Here is a 21,073-nt window from a genome sequence, read left to right as displayed (position 1 = left end):
CAGGGATATGAGACCTTCTGTACCGAAGATAAAAGCTGGAAGGTCGCAACATTGGTGGAGAAAAAAGTTACAGCAATATGTCACAAACCCATAGAAGGAACGGAGATTCCGCATATAATAACGGAAATCGCCTATGAAGGCACCAGAGGAAAGAGTGCCTTCATAATTAATATCTACAGCTCCCCTAGTCATAAAAGAGCAACGACAAATTATTTCAAGAGGCATCAAAAATGGCCAAGGAGAGCCCTCTAGTGATAGTTGGGGATTTTAACGCTAGGCACTCAAGCTGGGGATATCCAACCCAGGACAATAAAGGCAAGAATATCACAGGACAAATAGAAGCACTCGGCATGACACTTCTAACAGACCCTGCTATCCCAACAAGAACAGGAAATAGTATCTCCTCGGACACAAGTCCGGACCTAACCATAACAAAAAATTGTCCAAACGCGGAGTGGTGCAACACCCTCGAAAATCTAGGAAGTGACCATTATATTATAAGCACTACAATCCGCACGGGTGTAATCCGAAAATAAATAGGTACAGCTAAAATAACAGAGTGGCGGGCATATAGAGAATTGCTTAAAGATTATTAACCACTGACAAATGATTTAGATAAGTGGTGCGAAGTCATACGGAATCTCAAGCAGAAACATACCAAAGCCGTCACCAGGACGGAAAAGCACCTGAAGTGGAACCTCACCTACTGCACCTGTGGGATGCAAGAAGAAGCCTGACAAAAGGTGGAAGCAACAGAAATGCAACAAGAAGCTCAAAATGAAAATCAAGGAAATAACACAGCAGGCTGAGGAATACGCTAACTAACTTGCAACAGCCAAGTGGGAACGCTTCTGCGGATCACAAAATGGAACCTTAGGGTCAGCAAAAACGTGGAAAATCTTCAGAGGAATGATTGACCCACTCAAAGGACAAAAGAACTTGGAAAGATTGCAACACTCGTACCCAGGCACAAAAGAACAACTCCTTCCCGCAGTCCATAACAGATGCATCGATGACAATGCCCCGATACCAAGCTGACTACAGCGGACGCCCGGGAACTCTTCACGGAAGCAGAAGTCGGAGCAGCAGTCGCCAGTGCCAAACGGAATACAGCGACAGGGGCGGATCAAATATGAAACGCCATGATTAGAAATATGAATGATGAAGCCATAGCAGCCCTCACGAACTTTATAAATGACCATTGGGGCAAAGGAACGATGCCACGGCAATGGAAACACGCGGTGATAATCATGATACCAAAACGAGGGAATAAATTGACTTTAGAAAACCTTAGGCCCATCTCTATTACAGCATGTCTAGGAAAACTGTTCGAGAGATTAGTAAACACTCGACTCCAACGTCATCTTGAAGAAAACAACTTAATGCCTGACACCATGTTCGGTTTCAGATCGCATCTTTTAACACAGGACATTGACAGTTGACAGTTGACAAGAACTTTATTAAAAGGTCCTGAGGAAAAAGATTGGGGGAGCCGAAGGCACCCCAATCAAGTTGGTGGCTCCGCCCATGACGGAACCGGGAGCTGGTGACTCTCGGCGACGTCGCGGGCCCTCTGGACGGCCTGTCGTTGATGCGTAAAGTCCGCGCTTTGCAGTAGGGCGTCCCACTTGGACTTGTCGTGAAGATCAGAGCCCGCGTTGGACGGGCACAGCCAGAGCATATGATCGAAAGAGCAGAAGTCGTGCCCACATTTGGAGCACGATTGCGGGAAGTTAGAATCTATCCGATTGAGCGCTCTGGGGGTGAGGTACGATCTCGTCTGTAAGAGCCTGAACGTGACACACTGAGCCCTGTTTAATTTTGGGTGAGGGGGAGGGAATTTCCTTCTGCTCAGTTTGTAGTGGGATGTGATCTCGTTAAAGGTGATAAGAGGGTCTTTAGGGGAGCAATCCTGTGAGAGAGCTGGACCGCTAGCCCGGGCGCGGTTCGTGAATTCACGCGCTAGGCAGTGGGCCTGCTCGTTGGGGTTGCATCCCGCTTGATTAACTACGCCTTTAACGTGGGCCGGGAACCAGACGATGTGGTGACCTCCTGTCTCGTTATCCGCAGTGTTTTCAAGAGATTTGTTGACTAGGCTAGCCGTGTGCTTAGACACTAGGGCTGACGAGAAGGCCCTGACGGCAGTGCGTGAGTCGGAGAAAACAGTCGTTGGGCCTTTGGCAGCGTTAAGCGCCAAGGCTATCGCGGTTTCCTCCGCCTCGTTTGCGTGCTTAGTGCAAACGGATGCAGCGCTAATCAGCGTTCCGCGCGCGTCTACGACCGAGATTGCAAACTTATTTTCGCTGCCGTATTTGGCCGCGTCAACGAAGAGTGCATCTGCCCCGTACGGATTAACTCTTTGAAGGATGGCTTTAGCCCGTGCGATTCTTCGGCCCTCGTTATATATCGGATGAATGTTTCTCGGTACGGGATCGACCGTTATAGCTTCCTTGGCTTCTTTGGACAGGGGGTATCTGTCGAGCGGCGGTTGTATGGATGATATGCCTGCTTCGTTTAGGATTTTGTTACCCGGCTTAGTTAACGAAAGCCTGGTGATCTGTGCAGTTCGATGTGCCTCGATTAATTCGTCGATAGTATTGTGAACACCAAGCTCCAATAGTTTCTCCGTGCTAGCACATTGTGGGATGCCGAGTAGTCTTTTGATACCGGACCTAATGAGCGTGTCGAGCTTCCTCTTTTCGGCTTTACTCCAATTGAGGAAAGGCGCCGTGTAGTTAACGTGACTGATAAAGAAGGCCTGAAAGACTCTGAGTAGGCTGTCCTCCTTGAGTCCCCCCTTTCTACTTGTAACTCTGGCAAGTAGCCTGAGTATATTGTGCGCCTGTGCGCCGAGCTTCTTTAGAGCGTCTGCATTACATCCTTTGGCGTTTATTAAAAGTCCTAAAATTTTGGTGGAGTTCACCCTCGAAATGGGGTGTCCTTCTCTAGTCGTAATTTTAACTGGCAGTGTTTCCAGAGGCTCAAGGTTCCTAACGCCTTGCCTAGCCTGCCTGTAGAGTAATAGTTCGGATTTGCTGGGCGAGAGCTTTAGTCCTGTGTCTGTGAGGAACTCCTCCGTCACCTCTATGGCCCCCTGTAAGGATTGCTCTAGTTCGGCCAGAGATCCCCCCGGAGACCAGATTGTAATGTCGTCGGCATAAATTGCGTGGCCCACTTTTGGGAGTTCGGCTAGCCTGTTAGAAAGTTTATGCATGGCGATGTTAAAGAGTAACGGGGATAGGACCGAGCCCTGAGGTGTTCCGCAGTTGCCCAGTTTGTAAGGACCGCCCGAGATCGTACCCAGTCGAAGGAGCGCCTTTCTTTTCGACAGGAAAGAAAAAGTGAAGTTAAAGAATCTCCGCCCTAGATTAAGGGAGGAAATCTCTTTCAGCATGTGCTCATGCGCCACCTTGTCGAAAGCTTTGGCGAGGTCGAGTGCAAGTATGCCTTTAACGTCACGCGACGCGTTGTCGAATATGGATCTTTTTAGAAGGAGCATTGTGTCTTGTGTTGAAAGTCCTCTTCTAAATCCGATTAAATTGTGTCTAAAGAGTTCGTTGTTCTCTATGTGATCTGTGATTCTGTTATGTATAGCATGTTCGGCCACTTTGCAAATACAAGATGTTAGAGAGATGGGACGCAGGTTATCCATATGCGGGGGTTTCCCCGGTTTGGGGATAAGCACCACCTTGGCTGTGCGCCATTCCAGCGGGACCTGCCCCGAACTCCATACTTCGTTTATCTCTGCCGTTATGATTTCTATGGCCTTGTCGTCCAGGTTTCGGAGGAGTTTGTTGGTAACTCCGTCTGGTCCAGGGGCGGACCTTCCGTTTAGGTTGAAGAGAACGTGTCTAATTTCTGATACAGTGAACGGTTCGTCTAGCTCTGGCCTGTCTAGCCCCGTGTATCCTGCTCTCACCGTTCCGCCTTGCGAATCTCCTTCCTTAATGGGGAGATAGGTGCGAGCCAGGATGTTGATAGTTTCTGCTTCCGTGAGGCCCGTGGCGAACTGCTTATGAATGAGTCTATCCACGGCAAGATTGAGAGTGCTCTTGGACTGTTTGTCGTTGAGGAGGCTTTTGAGCAAGTTCCATTTACTGCCTCTTCTCATGCGACCGTCCATTTCGTTACACGTCTCGTCCCACTGCTGTAGGGCCAGCTGCCTGGAGTACGACTCTATTTCCTTGTTGACTGACGTCAGCTTAACTCGAAGTCGGCGATTTAGCTTCTGCGTTTTCCACCTCTCCGCGAGGGCGTGTTTAGCCTCCAGGAGGTGCGCTAACCGCGAGTCCATTTTGGGAACTTCGAGCTGTGTTGTGATTTCCTGGGTTGCGCTCTTGACAGCCTGTTTAGGGTTTGCGATTAGTTCTGTGAAAGATTCACTTGAAGGGGCCATTTCGCCTCGAATTTTTCTGAAAAGATCCCAGTCAACGTAATCGTATCTAACTGGTGGTTTTGGTTTGACCTGCACCGTGATTTCGAGAATGTAGTGGTCGCTACCCAAGTCCTCCTGGAGATTATCCCACGTACCCTCGATACCACGGAGGAACGCGAGGTCGGGTGTGGTGTCGCGACTGACCGAGTTACCCCTTCTTGTAGGAAACCTAGGATCCGTGATGAGTGTGAGGCTGGAATCGGCTGCACAATCCTTTTCTCCGAGTGTTTCTTGTAATAAAATAACTTGTGGCTTATCTGCCACCGATCTGACGAGTTGACCTAATGGAGCCTTGCGCCTCTGGAAACTGGCGCAGTTCCACTGCCAAATTTTGACGTTGTTGCTAATTATATTCGCCATCTTGCTTACTGTAGATTTTTTAGAATCCTTTAGCGCCTCCAAACACAGGACATTCTCCTGCTTTTAAAAGAGGAAGTGTTAACCAACGTCCCCGAGGCAGGAGAAAACATTGTCATGGCTGTCGACATAAGAGGGGCCTTTGACAACGTAAGTCACAAAGGCATACTGGATGGACTAGCAGAGACCAACTGCGGTCAAAGAACGTACCAGTACATCCGAAGCTTCCTCAACCAGAGAACAGCCGTCATCAAAGTAGGGGATGATGAATCCAAAGTCATCCATCCTTCTAACAAAGGAACGCCACAGGGTGCAGTAATCTCGCCTACACTCTTCAACATAGTCATGATTGGACTAGCCAAAAAACTCCAAGAAATTCCCGACATCCGTCATTCCCTATGCGCGGATGATATAACAATATGGATAACCAAGGGCAGCCTGGGAGAAAACGAGGAGAAGCTCCAACGGGCAGCCGATATAATAGAAAAACATATCAAACAAAGAGGACTCCAGTACTCAGCGGAGAAATCAGAACGCATAACGCCTCACAAAAAAAGAAAAAAAAAATAACTGACCCGAGTCTCAAACTCGAGATCAGGCTGGAAGGAAAAATTATTCCGGAGAGGTCAGTAGTTAGAGTGTTGGGGATGTGGCTACAATCGAATGACAGATGTCTCCACACTTTAAACACAATAAGAAAAACGACGCAACAGATTAACCGGATGATAGCCCGTGTGGCTCATAATCGGACAGGGATGTGGGAGCAAGGCACCCTGAGACTGGTGAAAAGCCTGGTCATTAGTAGACTAATATACTCCCTGCCTTACCATGCCATGAATAGGGAGGAAAAAGAAAAGGCTGACCAAATGATAAGGATGGCATATAAGACAGCCCTGCGGCTGCCACGCAACACTTCAAATGAGAAGCTTCTAGCCCTCGGCCTCCACAATACATTTGATGAGCTGGCTGAGGCCCAAATCATAGCACAGAGGAGTCTATTGGCGCAAACGCCAGCCGGAAGAGCTCTTCTTCGTAGAGTCGGTCTTTGAGAATGCTTACAAGCATACCAAAGCACTAAAGAGCTACGCTGCCAGATCAGAAATTTGTATGGGGTTTCACCAATACCGCAAAACATGGATCCTACATTACACGCAGGAAGGAGAAAGGCTAGAGCTGAATACATAGACAAAACAACGAAGTGCACGGACACTGCAAGATTGACGGATGCTTCACCATATCGGGTCAACGCAAAGAATATGGTGGCAGTTGTCGTGAACCGAAAAGGTAAAGTCACGGCCCGAGCAACCATTACAGAAGCAGGAGAGATAGCCATTGTCTTAGCTATAAGGGAAGGCACGGAGCGCAACGCTCCACTGACAATAATCACAGATTCTCAGGCCGCATGTAGGAACTATCAGAGGGGAAAGGTAGGCGCGAAGGCACACCAGATACTTACCGAAATCAGCAGAGAATTCAACGGCAGGTATACCCAAACAATAACCTGGGCCCCGGAACTCGAGGGTGTTACTGGGAACCGCTATGCAGATGAGGTGGCTCGAGGTTTCACTAATTACCGAGCTGCCTCTGGCAACACCGTAGAGGACCGGACACCCATCGATCCCAGTTATAAATCAATCTTGCAATACTACAGGGAATTGAGAAGACTACCCAGCACCGCACACGAACCTTTCAGCCATGGACTCTGCGGCGTTACGTGGGCTACAAACTAATGCATATACAAACCTCCATAGACTGCATATACACTACCCAACTGCCTACAAAGACCGTGGTGTGGGAGCACACCGACGCTCCCACACCACGGGCATATCACATGGGAATGCACTGCTCACACAGAAGAGCAAGATGAGAATAACACGAGAGCGAGGTGGGAGGCATTGCTGTCCAGCTCTGCCCTTCATATACCCGACGTCAGCAACACTAGGAATATTTGAGCAGTCTTCCTTCGTGACTAACGTTGCACGTTGGGCTTGTTGGTATAATGTGATGGAGGCAAAAAACCAATCAGAAACTGGACACAACACGAAGAACACCGACACACGTTTGGCGCTAAAACGTGTGTGTTCTTCTTCTTGTGTCCTGTTTCTGACTGGCTACGTCTTTTGCCTAGTTCCTTCGTGAATACGGATGTAAAGTACTTGTTTAAAACATCGGTACATTTTTCTTCTTTAATCGAATAATCGGTTTCACCGTGTAGTGCTAAATTAGTCGGAGAGGAAGCCGGGGAAATGATACGTCAGAATGTTTTGGGAGTGTTAGTCATTAGGGACCGTAAGTCATGCGAAAAAAAAAGAACTTATGTTTAGCTTTACGGACAGCACGACAATATGCGGTTTCGCAGCATTTTTGTTTTAACCAAGATGCAAGAGTGTTTAGTCGTTTAGCTATTTTGCACAAGTGTTTCCATTTATGTTGTAGAGTTCGCAGATGTCTATGATACCACAGTTTTGATAATGTTAAGTCAGAATGAAATTAGCGGTATATGAGCATGTATTAGTGCCAATAACTTGTGTTTGAAAATTGTTCAGTTTTCGTCGACAGTAGGGGAGGAAAGAGTAGGAATGAATGTATCGCGGAACATCTCAAGACTAGAGTTGATGGTAGTGCAGTCGGCTTTCTTATAATTGAAGATGCGCGTTGGAGCAATGGTTCTTGGGTATGATGGGTTGCTAATAGTTAGGGTCAAGATTTTGTGATCACTGAATTCATCAGTGATAGTAACGGCACTAGTGACTTGAGGTTTTGAGGCGAGAATGAGATCGAGGGTGTTAGTTCCTCGGGTAGGTTGATCGACTAACTGTACTAAGGAAAAATCGAGGGTGAGTTTAATGAAATCATTGGATGTGCGAGAGGTGGAAGTTAAAGAGGGCCTGTTAATGTCAGGGTAGTTAAAATCCCCCGTTAAGAATATATTTGCTGTAGGACATTTCGCTGAAATAGATTCGAGAATGTTGCGCAAATCAGAAATGGAGGAAGGAGAACTGTTTGGTTGTCTGCAACGTACACCAATTAATGAATTAGTAAATGATGCAGACCCATAGAATCTCCAACGGGCTGGGAATGTCTTCAACAAATGATGTTATGTGATCTTTAACGGGGAATAAAACACCGCCTCCTTCTTTACTTTCGCGGTAGACAACAACATAATGGTCTGGAAAAATGCCGTGATCTGAAATACCGGAATGAAGCCAAGTTTACGTCACGCAGTTTTCCAGGTGGGATTTACGTTCGACGCGTTTCGATATAGGGTGCGGCGTGTACGCAAAAAGATGACGGCTCCTCATCGTTCCTACGCTGTGGTTGCGAAAGAACGGTCTGTTCCCGTGCGCATTGATTGAACAACTGCGCATGATATGGCATCGTAAGCGTACGTAATACTAGCAGGTTGTCAACGTTTAATTTGTATGGCATGTTTTATGATTATGAATCACGCAAGTTTTTCCTAGCTACTCGCGTCTGCAGGCTTCGCGTACTGCGAATTTGCAACCTTTTATTTTGAACCCATTTTCTAAGATGCGCTGCCTGTCCTTGAAAAGTGTGAATTTAGTGATAATTGGCCTGCACTTGCCGGCATTGTACTTTCCAAAGCGATACGGGCGTTCAATTTGGGATGTTTCAACACTTATGCCAAGGTTATGTGAGCAAAACTGTACGCCTGCGAGTGGTGGCAAAAAAGCATACCGAGGAGGGCAAAATGCCCTGCTTACCTTCGTGTCTATATTAGCAGTTACATGTTTACCAACAGTGCAGTGTATATTCTGCGATTGTGTATACGCATGTTTCACACAGAGGCGCAGTAGACGTTTTCGTGTTTCGTAGAAATGGATTTGCACCGTGCCCTCGAACAAAACACTTTGACAGTATAGAACAACATCGGATGTTTGAATAAGCTGTCCTTGTCATCGTTTACAAATGTCACATTTTTCCCTTGGCTTGAAATGTGGCGTTTGTCGTCGCGCCTGAAAAGTGGCGCAGACACCTTGGAGTTGCGATGGAGCCTTTGCGCGCGGTATGAGCGCGTCCCACTTTCCCACCAGGTGGAGTGGTCGACAGCAGCCCCGTCTTCCGTTACAGCAGGGCCGGCGGCGGCCAGGCCATCGTCGGGGGCGTCGTGTACGGAGGCCGTGCGCTGCCGGCGCTCCGGGGAAGGTTTCTCTACGCCGACTTCGTTCACGGGTAAGCGCTCCTCGACATGCTCTACATCTACTCTGGGGCCACGAAGTGGCTCAGTAAGAAATTAGGCAGACGAAATTCTATAACAGGGAAGTCAGGATCAGATATCAGAGACATTGAGTGTATGAAAATGTAGGAGTAAATTCTAAAAACAATTGAAATTTAATTTGCTGCAAAGAAAAGGAAGCTTAAATTTTGAATTTAGAGCTTAAAGAACATTGATTTTAAAAGAAAATTTTGGATGGCAGCGCAAACCTTCCATCGCTGTGCCCAAGAATAGAGGCACCTAATGAAAGTAAACTTTTAACACTTAAATACATTCCAAGAAAATGGAGCTGTTTTATTGCGATAGCAATTACATGGACACGTCAACCGGATTTCTGCCGTCGGTGTCGCCGTCGCCGTCGCCGTGAGGTTCCCTATAGATAAAATCTTCGCAGCGCACCGTATGCCCGAGCGGAAGCGTGCGGGGACGCGCGCTATCACGGAAAGCGAACGCACTCAATCTCCCACGCGCAAGCAAGGAAGCGGGAAGCCAGCGCCGGAGGGAGCGGGGGGGGGGGGGGGGTGCACTTCTACTCTGCCAACAACCGCGCTCGTCGCTCCGCCCGCACCGTCTCTTATCTCCCCACGGCTCTGACCTTTATGCGCCGTGCATTCGCCGCTCAGTTTCCGTTGAAGCGATAGACCGCACGTAACTTCGCTGCTGCGGCGTAGGCGCTTGCTGCCAGCGTTTTGACAGTCGTTGTCTGCAGTCATTCAGTGTGATCTATTCATGTTTGTTTGTGCGCGCTCACACCACGCTTGTTCATTCAGTTAGTAATAGTCGGGCCACATTTTCCAACGCACACTACACATGCAATGCTGCCCGGATCGGCAGTGCAGCGCCGCCGCAGTGAGGTTCCGATAGATTCCAAGAGCGATAAAATCGTCGCCGCGCGCCGTATGCGCTATCACGGAGAGCGAACGCACGGCGGAAAGCAAACGCGACCGTCGCGCGAAAGGCCGTGGGAGTATGCCGACGCTGTGCTCTGGCACAAAAGGCGTATCTTGCAACCGGGCTTAAGGGGAACTTGCCACTCAATCTCCCACGCGAAAGCAAGAAAGCCGGAAGGCAGCGCGGGAGGGAGGGGGGGGGGGGGAGCGCAGGTTCTACTCTGCCAACAACTGCGCTCGTACTTTGCCCAGGCCTCGGAAACTCCGCTGGTTTTTTGTCCACGCGAATTGCAGCGCCATCTATTGCAGCGCCATCCAGGCGGGCGCGGCCCGCTCTCGTTGTCGGCCGGGCTGATAACGGCCAAAACGGCAGCATTTTTTTTCTGGCATTGTGCGGTCAGTTTTGCGGTTTTCGCCTTCCGCGCTAGCAGTTTGGTCCGTGTGGTACCCTACCGTTGCACGTTTGTCGGCTTTTCCCCGCAATGTCGGGCAGCTGTCGCTGTTCGTGTGTGGTTCAGTGGTGTGCGAACACATCAAGACGAAGTGAGCCATGCGACGCGAAATTCTACCGCTTCCCTAAAGACAGCAGGTGAGCACTTTGCAGTTTACTTCCCGGTTTTAGGGGCGAAGCTCCTTAAAGCGGCACCCGTTCGCCCCTCGTCGTAGTAGTAGTGTGTAACCAGTCTGAGAAAAATGAGAAAAAAATTCCGAAGTTGTGTCCGTAGCGCGGAATCGAACCAGGGACCCCTCGCTTCCGAGCGCGCGGCGTTAGCCCACTACGCCACGAAGCGGACATGGACAAACGCACCACGATGGCTATAAATACCCAACATTAACGAAAGGCCGCGTTTCTAGCGCGTTTCTAACGCGTTTGTGCTAGCGCATTACGGCCCGTGTAAGAAGCTGGTGTAAGACGCTGTGGGCTCTCCGCCTTACCTTCAACGCGTTTCGAACGCGCTGCCCAAGGCGGTAGCAAGTCAAGTTCAAGTCGAGGAGCGTTTATGAATACGGGGGGTATACTCTCTCAGCAGTCATGTGATGGCGTCGGCAAACGCGGTGCACGTTCAGGCACGTGTAAATGGCTGCGTAAGACGCTGTGGCCGCTCCCCCTTACTAGAGAGTACTGCACGTCTCTAACGCGTGTGCTAGCGTCCCCTTAAGCGGGAGATCCGATGATTCCCTCCGGAGCTTCGCCCACTCATCATCATTCACCCCGTGGATATGCTGTGATTTTTTTATTTGTGATAGTAATTGTGCGCAGTCGTACATGGCTGTCCGGTGGTGAGACAGGAGCTAGCTGATTTGAAATCGCCACAACGATGCAGTATATCGTTATGTCAACAAGCAGCGAACATAAAGCTCCTTATAAATATTGCCGCCAGCATTGCGAAAACAAAGACGACCGCCACATCCTAACTGCGTTTCAAGGAGCCGCCATACCGCATAAGCAAAGCACCGCAAGACAACGCTGGGCCGGTGCTGACAGACCGGCGGCTCCTGCGCGAGAATCGCACGACTGGCACGCGACAGGAGGCGACGAAGAGGAAAACGAGGTTCGAAGAAGTGAAGCTCGAGGGACGCTTTTGTTGAGTGTACAACCTTTAGTTGACGGGCACAAGTTCGCCCAGAATAAATTAGTTTTTATAGAAACGACTGTCGTGACTGTTGGTTACAATATAGTACCACCTGTGCGTATTCGCAAGGAATACGTGCGTAGATATGTGCACTTTGCACCTATTTCTATAGCTAATTGGTCGCCATTGTTTAAAAATGCTTTCTGAGAATTAAGGTTGACATATCACAACTAGTACTCTGCCGCGACGCGAAACGAGCTCAGTTTTGTATGTTCCCACTGCGATGTTATAATTTATGATCTTCACTGTTCTTCAGGATGGAAGCGTTTTTAACCTACGCTGGAAGGATGGACCTAATGGTTTTGCCCAGAGACAAGGTCAACAACCGCAGAATATACTCGGCGCACTACACGGAGGTGGATTTTATGGACCGAGCGAAAAGCAGGCTGTGAGAAGCTATTCTGCGCATTGGCCATTAGAACAATTACAATAAATGTTTTTTACATGTGCGTACATGAAACACCATCCGCGTTTTGTTGCATTCTATAGTGTGTTGCACTGTCTGCTCCAATTCTGGTTTTCGCAAACGAACACAATAAAGTGAGTCCAAAGAACTGTTGTGTTGTAAGTGGAATTATTTTTGTAATACAATTTGGGCACATGCTTGCTTGATTGTAATAATGAACGCGACTGCCTGCATGAAAACGCAAAAAGAATCTACTGCGCACAAGCACGCAGCACGAATGGCACGGCTGGACAGGAGAGGAGCACGGAGCGCGCGCTTCGGTCCGGCGGTGCGTCTGATAACGCCCACGACAAAAAAAAAAAAAAAAAAAAAAAAGAGAGAGAGAGAGAGAGAGAGAGAGTGAGAGAGAGAGAGCACCGCGGACAGCTTAAGAAATATAAAAAGAGCATTGCGCGAGGCATGAGGGGAGGATGAGGCGAGGCGTGGGAGAGGGACAGGATAGTCAAGAGGGAAAGGGCAACCGAGCGGAACAACGTTATCATAAAAAAAGTAAGGAAAAAAAGTGCTATAGCGAAAGGGGGAGGGTAACAAAAAATCGCGCCGCTTTTCTTTTTTTTTTTCGCCACCGTAGTACCATCATCCATCCGCTAAGGCCTAACTGAAGGGCGCCTTGGCGCTAGCGTCGACTGTGCGTCTCCTATAGGAGAACCAATGGGAGGTATAGGAAGATTCACCCCCCTGCTTTGCCCGCGGCTGTGGCGGTCGCCCGCACCGTCTCTTATCTCCACACGGCTCTGACCTTTGTATGCGCTGTGCATCCGCCGCTCAGTTTCCTTTGAAGCGATAGACCGCACGAACCTTGCCTGCTGCGGCCGCTGCGATTGCTGCCAGCGTTTTGACAGTCGTTGTCTGTGGTCATTCAGTGTGATCTATTCATGTTTTCTTGTGCGCGCTAACACCACGCTTGTTAATTCAGTTAGTAAGCGGATGTGTCCAAGTTTATGCAGCCGATGAAACTACTATCCCTACTCCGAATAGCTATCTACAATTTGCTATCGCAATTGATGCTTCGCCTTTCGGGCGAAACTGCGACATTTTTATCTAAAGTTCGCTTTCTTAAACTAAGATATTGTCGACAAGAAGAAAAAGAATGTTCTATGGTCTCATCTTCTCTACATATAGAAAAATCGGTGAGGATGCCAGATCAGCCCTGTGTTAATAAACAAATGTCGCAGTTTCGCCCGAAAGGCGAAGCATCGATTGCGATAGCAAATTAGTAGAGATCTATTCGGTGTAGGGATAGTAGTTTTATCGGCTGCATAAACTTATACACATTAACTTACTAACTGAATTAACAATCGTGGTGAAAAAATGATTAAATTATGGGGCTTTACGTGCCAAAACCAGTTCTGATTATGAGGCACGCCGTAGTGAGGGACTCCGGAAATTTGGACCACCTGGGGTTCTTTAACGTGCACCTAAATCTAAGTACACGGGTGTTTTCGCATTTCGCCCCCATCGAAATGTGGCCGCCGTGGCCGGCAACAATCGTGGTGTCAGCGCGCACAAGCAAACATGAATAGATCACACTGAGTGACCGCAGCCAACGACTGTCAAAACGCTGGCAGCAAGCGCAGGTTCGCGCGGTCTATCGCTTCAACGGAAACTGAGCGGCGAATGCACAGCGCATACAAAGGTCAGAGCCGTGTGGAGATAAGAGACGGTGCGGGCGACCGGCACCGCCGGGCAAAGGAGAAGTTGTTGGCAGAGGAGAAGCTGCCCCCCTTCCCCCCCTCTTCCCGTTTCTTGTTTTCGCGTGGGAGATTGAGTGGCAAGATACGCCTTTGGTTCCGGAGCACAGCGCCGCCCCGCCTCCCCCCCCCCCCTACCCCCCCCCCCCCCCCCCCCCCAGCCTTTCGGGCGACGGTCGCGTTTGCTTTCCACAGTGCGTTCGCTCTTCGTGATAGCGCGCGGGGGAGTTCGCCCTCCGTGAGAGCGCGCGTCCCCCGCGATCTTTCGCTCGCGCATACGGCGTAGGGATGGTCGATTAAATGTTTTAATCGATTAGCAATTAATCGTTCGTCGCTTTAGCGTATCATCGATTAATCGATTTCGATGCGGGGTTTTTCGTCGATTAATCGATTAATCGACTTTTTTTTTCGGGCGCTTTAAAAAGGCTGAAACACAGTTATCTATTCACGTAAGTACCTATTTTAACGCTTGAAAGGTGGAACCAGGATAAGACATACAAGCGTATAAATTTTGATAAAGAATAATGTTTAATTTGTTAGAGGTCAACTATAATTGCCACTAGTGACTAGTGAAGGAATAAGCAATATACAGAGTGTTCATATTGACACGTGTACTTGTTTATCTTTCCCCGGTGACCGCTTTTCACCGGCTAACAAATGTTAAGGTGGCGGTCCGGCGGCACCAGCCCCCCCGTTTCGAGTACTTTTGGAGCAACCGTGGTGGCTCTTCTACTTAGGATATAAAGTTGTCGTATATGCCATAAAAAAGCCTAATTCTTGTAGATTCCAACTATTTATATTACAAAGAAATTGAATAATGTGATCTAGAAATAAATGTTCAAGATCAAGCATGATATACATGGTTTTTGCGAAATGTGTCTCAGTTGTGACCATATTTAGAAGAAACTACCGCATTTACTGCATTGCGGCTTGCTCTGTAGCTTTAGGACATATTTATCTATTTCCTAGACGCAGCAAAATAATGTTGAATTTTTACTTTTTGGATAACTTGCTTTTGAAGATTGCCAAATATCGCAACTTCTGTTGTAAACAGCCCGGCCACTACATGCTCTAGAAAGCTAAATTTTGGACAATTAGAGTTCAAGGAATTTCCATGTAGGACGCTAAATTTTATTCATGTACCTTTATTAGTTTTACACCGCACCTTCGTAGCTTTAGTACCTTCCCGCAAAAATGGGCAAAAGTAGGACCAGAATTCTAAATATTGCTTAGTTTCGGTCACATTATTAGGAAAGCCAAGAAAGGTACATAAATGAAATTTTGCATCCCAATTGGAAATTGCTTGATCTCTAATTTGTCGAAAATTTAGCTTCCTTGAGCGTTTAGTTGCCGGGATGTTTACAACAGAAGTTGCGATATTTTGGCAAACTTCAAAAGCAAATTATCCAAAAAGTAAAAATTTAACATTGTTTTGCTGCGTCTAGGAAATAAATATGTCCTAAAGCTACAGAGCAAGCCGCAATGCAGTAAATGCAGTAATTTCTTCTAAATATGGTCACAACTGAGACACAGTTCGCAAGAACCATGCATCTCATGCTTGTTCTTGAACATTTATTTCAAAATCACATTAATCAATTTCTTAATATTATCTATAGTTAGAATATACAAGAATTAAGCTTTTTTATGGTATATACCACAACTTTATATCCTAAGTAGAAGAGCCACCGCGGTTGCTCCAAAGGTACTCAAAACGGGGGGCTGGTGCTGCCGGACCGCCACCTTAAACGTTATCGCTCGGCGCAGGAAGCGCCTGCATGTATCGGAATTTTCTCGAACGTTATCGATGCTTCTATCCGTTGTCAATTGTCACCAACGCTTATGTAATCTGATTGTATGAGCGACGCCAATTGTCTAGTACCTTCTGGAAGACACGCGGGTACCAGAGATTACTATGGAACCTTCGATGACTCATGTATAAAAGCCGACGCGCTTCGCCGCTGATCAGATTTCGACGATCGCCGATTGTGTTCGCCGCTATCGTTGTGCTTCGAGTGAAACTTGCTTTTGTGGGCACAGGCTCGCCCAATAAAAAGTCCCGTTTCGTCATTCACAGTTTTGCGACTGTTTTCTTCATCGTAACTACTACGTGACTACTACGGAATTTTTAAAAATCGCCTGTGGCAGGTAGCATAATTCTTATCGTTGAACGGTGGATATTAGTAGCACGAGCAATCGAAAGACATATTCAACCAATTAACAAAAATTGACTAATGAACTTCTTGGTTAATTACTTTATGACACATATCGCAATTTACGAATTGTAGCCGGTGAGTTTGCAAGACGCATCTACTTGAAATGAATTTCCAGGATGACACCAGTTTCGAGATACTATTTCTCAAAGTGTTGGACGAAATACATGGACGTTACAGTTACTTTTGTGCTTCAATGCATTTTGGTAAAAAATTTAGTGGAACAACAGTGCATTTTTACGGCGAGTATGATGGCGCATATCTCCAAACTGGTGTCATTCTGGAAATTCATTGCAAGTGGATACGCCTGACAAGATCACCGGCTACAATTCGTAAATTGTTTTATGTGTCGTAAAGTAATTAACTAAGAAGTTAATCAGTGATTTTTCGTTAATTAGTTGAATATGTGTTTCGATTTATCGTGCGAATTTGCGCCTCATCGAATAACCCAGCTCAATGATAAAATTATGCTACCTGCCACAGGCGATTTCTAAAAATTCCGTAAAACTTAAAAATGAACACCCTGTATGTTAAACATGGCGCTTACTGAGGAGGGTGGGCATGGAGGAAGGAATAACTAGAAGAGAACATCGCAGCACGACTTACATCAAGAAGTAATGGCGCAACACGTGATCGCCACATCAGAGCGCGCGGTAGGTTTAATGCTGCCGGGTGCAGAGCAGCAGCGCAGGTGAACGGGTGCGCACTGATTTGAAAGTGCTGCGAACCTAACATTATCGGCCAATACGTTGTCACTCAGGGTCACGTGTTCACCCTACTGCAAAGTAAAAAGCGAAGGAAATCGCTTGACGGTGAGTTCGCTTGCCAAGACTCACGTAATGCTCTCGCCTAGTTTATTTCTTCCTCCACGGGGGCGGCCTCTCTCCGGGCCCCAGGCAGCCTGTGTGACGTGCGCGTAAAGCGGGGAAGCGCTTGGCCAGCTCGACATGACTCGGGAAAACAGTCGACAGTCGCTCTCGGTCTTCGCAGCCGCGCGGTCGTTGCTCGTACTCCGCATTCTACAGTACGATTTCAAAATTTTCACGCCACTTTAGTCACTGTCTGGAAAACGATTAATCGAACTGCTTTAATCAATTAAACCGATTAAATTAAAGGTACACATCGATGACGATTAATCGTTTTGCGGCGTACTTTTAGTCGATTAATCCATTAATCGTTCATCGATATTACCATCCCTAATACGGCGCGCGGCGACGATTTTATCGCCCTTGGAATCGATACGGAATCTCACGGTGACGGCAGAAATCCGGTTGAAGTGTCCATATAATTGCTATCGCAATAAAATTTAAGAAGGTATGCGACAGCCTAGGCTACTAATAGCTACTTCAAGTCTTTTCGTTTGACAAAGATTACTTTTTCAGGGGTACAATAGGTGCTTAAAATCCGAGCAATTTTCTTTAGGTGGTACATAGAGTTCTCGCAGAATCATTTAGGGAGAATTTGAATGGCTGGGCCAGTTACCGACGCCTTCGCCAACAAATCTGCCGTTTCATTTAGTAGTAGGTCTGTATGGTTAAATACCCGGACCAAATGAATATTAGTTAAGTGTTGAGGTACTAATAATTTAAACACTCGCAACACCTAAGAGCCATTAGGTTCTGTGAGCGAAGCACAGAAGGGCAAATAATCAATCACAATAATTACAGAACTTATTGATGGGTTTAATTTACGAAGGGCCAGAACTACCACTAAAAATTCTGCAAGAAATGTGGGTACAAAGCCTGAAAGCCGAAGGGAAAATGACCAATCGTGAATAGGGCTGAATATATCAAACCATATTTTTCTTCGTTTTGCGAGGCATTACTCGCTATGAACACATTTATTTGTAATTTCCATAAATAATCTTGTAAAGTAGCATTTAGCATTTGTGCAGGTAGGTGCTTTGCATTGCCAGGAAAAATATCGTCAAATTGTATATGAAGAGTCTAGGTAATAAACCTAACACTCGAAGACATTTTGCTGCAATATAGTCTATGTGCGTACGCCATAAGAGAGAGCTGTCATGTATCACACCAACATACTTGACAGCATCTACTTGCCAAACGATTTCGTGCTGGTACGACAGATATGCACTGGGTCCTTCAGAGGAAATACGAGCAATGAGTTCACGTTTAGATAGAAATGAATGGTATTAAGGAAGTTTTTTAGAAGAGATACATTCCTTTTCGAGCTTTCATAAAGTGTGTGATTGTACTTGGCGATGAGAACAATGCTAATCATCCACATACACATAAGCATGCACATCCTCTTGGGATGGATTGGAGATCAGTAAAATATTAAATAATACTGGAAATAGCACTGTCCCCTACGTTTGCCTATTTATATGTACCCGGTGGAAAACCGCTCTGAAAGCAATAAAATTCTGCGGTACTTAAATATTCCGTAATCCATGCTTGTAAATATTTGGGGACATTGAGTTCTGGCAGTCGGCTGATCGTGTTCATGACTATCGTATGGTTTAGTAATGTCAAGCGTAACCAATACTGCATTTCTATGCTTACGTAAGCATTTCTACGCTTACACAACGAAAAAACTGTCCGTCCGTCCCTCCCGTAAGACGATCGTCTTCAAGATCTTGCAGCAGCCTTTGTGCTGCCTGGCGCTTCAACGCAAACGAAGCGGCGAAAACACAGCGCATGAAGTTATCAGTAGTCGGCACACTTTGTCCGCTTTGCAGATCACTTTCAAAATACGGTCCGCGCGGCCGTGCCAGAGCACGTTTGATCGGTCTGTGCCGCCCCCGGAGTCCTTTGATCGTGGTTCATAATAGTTCGACACGGATGGAGCGATAACGGCTTATGATGAACCTGGCGCCGCTACCTGCAGTACTTCGCCGACGTTATCAATGCACCTTGCCCCACCGTTGGCACCAGTTTGTGTCAGCCGCAGCGCTGTGGTTTTTACTGGCCGGATCAAGTGATGAGGACACCGGGCTGCGTGGAGATGACCAAGCGGCACAATGCTTAAGCATACAACTCCCGGAGGAGTTCTTGCGTGAATTGTTGTAGCAACATATCTTTCACTTTCCATTCTGGTGGAATCTACGCCCTTCTGACGGAATAACTTATGGTGTTTAGTAGACCCTCTTGTTACTCAGTGTATAAGATGTTTAACATGGCCGAAGAGGCTCCATCAGGGCACGTAGCCGTCGTCGGAAGTTACCGTAACACATCTCACAATTCAGGCATGGATATCTCCGTAAAATAAAACCCTTGCCCAAAACACTATCGCGCTGTCCAAATTGATTGGGCCCCAGTCAACTCCCCGGCGATGAGGCCGCCCACCAATAGGCTCGAGCTTTCGCCTCCCGAGCCCACGGCCCAACCCAGGTCGGAACGGAGAATGGGGAGACAGAGAAATTTGGGTGGTCGACACGAGACCGTATGGTAACGTATAATGAAATGACGCAATATTATAGACTAGGCAGACTTATGTACCCCCCAGCTCACGAATCACGAACCAAATGGCAGGAGCTCATCTTGAGAAGCTACAGATGGGCTCCTTCCGAACACCAATTCTGTATTTATACATTGATCCAGCAACCTTTACGCCGCAGTGCAAGCTGTTAGTCCACAGGGCGTGCAAATTACCACGACACAGCAGTGGGAGGCCACACCGTTCAGCCCCCACCCAGCTGAGCAGGTCTGGGTCACAGGGCGGGCAGAGGCCGCCGCCAGGGAGCAGGGACTCCAGGCCGACTAACCGCCGTTGCCACCCGCACCTGAAGAAACCACAAGCCTCTGGTTTCAAATAAATGTTTTGTCCTCCTCTTCCGTAAAATCTTCATCAATACCGGAAATCAACGTAGGAGGAGGAACATTAAAAGGATAGCGATGCTCCAGTTCTTTAGCAACAAATTTTAATGAATCCGTAATTTCTTGTAGAGATAAAACTGCAGACTCTACGTTTACCGCCAATAGATTACTTTTCTTATAACTAGGAAAGCCGAATAGCCCGTACTCTTTATTGGATTTGGAAATAAAATCATAACGCTTTATGTCATATTCATCTTTTGCTTTCAACACAGTACGTTTGAATGTATTTGCAAATAATTTATAGTGGGGCGAACTTTTAGGATCTGACTATATTTTTATGTAACAATTTCTTTCAAGCGGCTTTTCTTCGTGCATAATACTGCAGGCAGTCATAATTACGTCAGCGCAAAGAAGATTTATCTTTAACTGAGTGAACCTCAAATTCAGCTTTTCTACAGGAATTCGTTAAGAGAGAAGAAATGCTTAATGCTTTTTGCTTATAATTCACTTCAAATAGACTGCAACCTGCTTTGAAATTTACTGTAATTTATGCTCGTTCACGCCTGAGACACTAGGAATGTTACCGGACATATAATCTCAATAATCACAGGCATGTGGTCACGACCAAGAGGATACGCAATGACTTGAACCTGAGAAAGTTAGATCTGGAGTAGAAGCAGCCATACCTGTAACAAAAGTAGGATGTCCTGTATTTTGTCATATGAGATTGTTGTCCTGTGACCGATCCCACATTCGAATTCCGCACAGATCTGTTTTCAAATCCCATGCCACGTGATGAGAGCTGAAGTCACCCGCAAATATAACATCACTTTCGCTAGTAGAAATTAAACTATCCAGTAGGTGTGTATGTGTCGTGAACCCCTGAAGGACATTATACATTTGCGGTAAAAAATAAGCGACATAATAAAGACTTAGGGCTCTTTCAGGGGACAGTAGTTTCAGTGCTTTGTGGCAAATTGTGGTTCAGTCTAATGTGAGTGATCCAGCACATTTTGTAGACCAATTTAAACGAAAGGAGTAATGATTTCTGAAATGAATTTCTGCCAGGCAACGCGAATATGCATAACGACCCGGCTCGAGGTTTCGCAGACCGAGATGACGTCACCAACACTAACACGGACGCATTCGCAATCCACCGGTCGGGCAGCGATAGGCTGGTGTCCTGTAGAGAAATAATAGATCACTACAGGCTAGCCAGGGCTAGATACCCGGGAGCACATTGCTCGTTAAACAAGCGGAAGTCGGTGGCTTGGAGGCTAATACAAACCAACACATTCCCCAAACCCACTGCCTTCAGTCACTATTACCCAGTGGTATACACAGACATATGTAAGCATTGTAACAACAGAGCAGACC

At 47.0% G+C, this 21,073-nt stretch overlaps 1 protein-coding gene across 1 annotated transcript in view; it reads left to right on the top strand.

The window, feature by feature from the left end:
• LOC119448046 (HHIP-like protein 2) overlaps positions 1-21,073 on the top strand; it is an 86,316-nt gene that overhangs the window by 62,247 nt on the left and 2,996 nt on the right. Inside the window, exon 6 of the mRNA XM_037711542.2 lies at positions 8,848-8,986. Within this exon, the coding sequence (XP_037567470.1) occupies positions 8,848-8,986 (139 nt within the window). The remainder of the gene's footprint in view (positions 1-8,847; positions 8,987-21,073) is intronic.

Source organism: Dermacentor silvarum, chromosome 4 (assembly GCF_013339745.2).
Source record: "Dermacentor silvarum isolate Dsil-2018 chromosome 4, BIME_Dsil_1.4, whole genome shotgun sequence".
In the NCBI taxonomy this organism is placed as follows: Eukaryota; Metazoa; Arthropoda; class Arachnida; order Ixodida; family Ixodidae; genus Dermacentor; species Dermacentor silvarum.
Note: the sequence above shows the minus strand (reverse complement) of the source record. Positions and strands in the feature narration are given on the sequence as shown.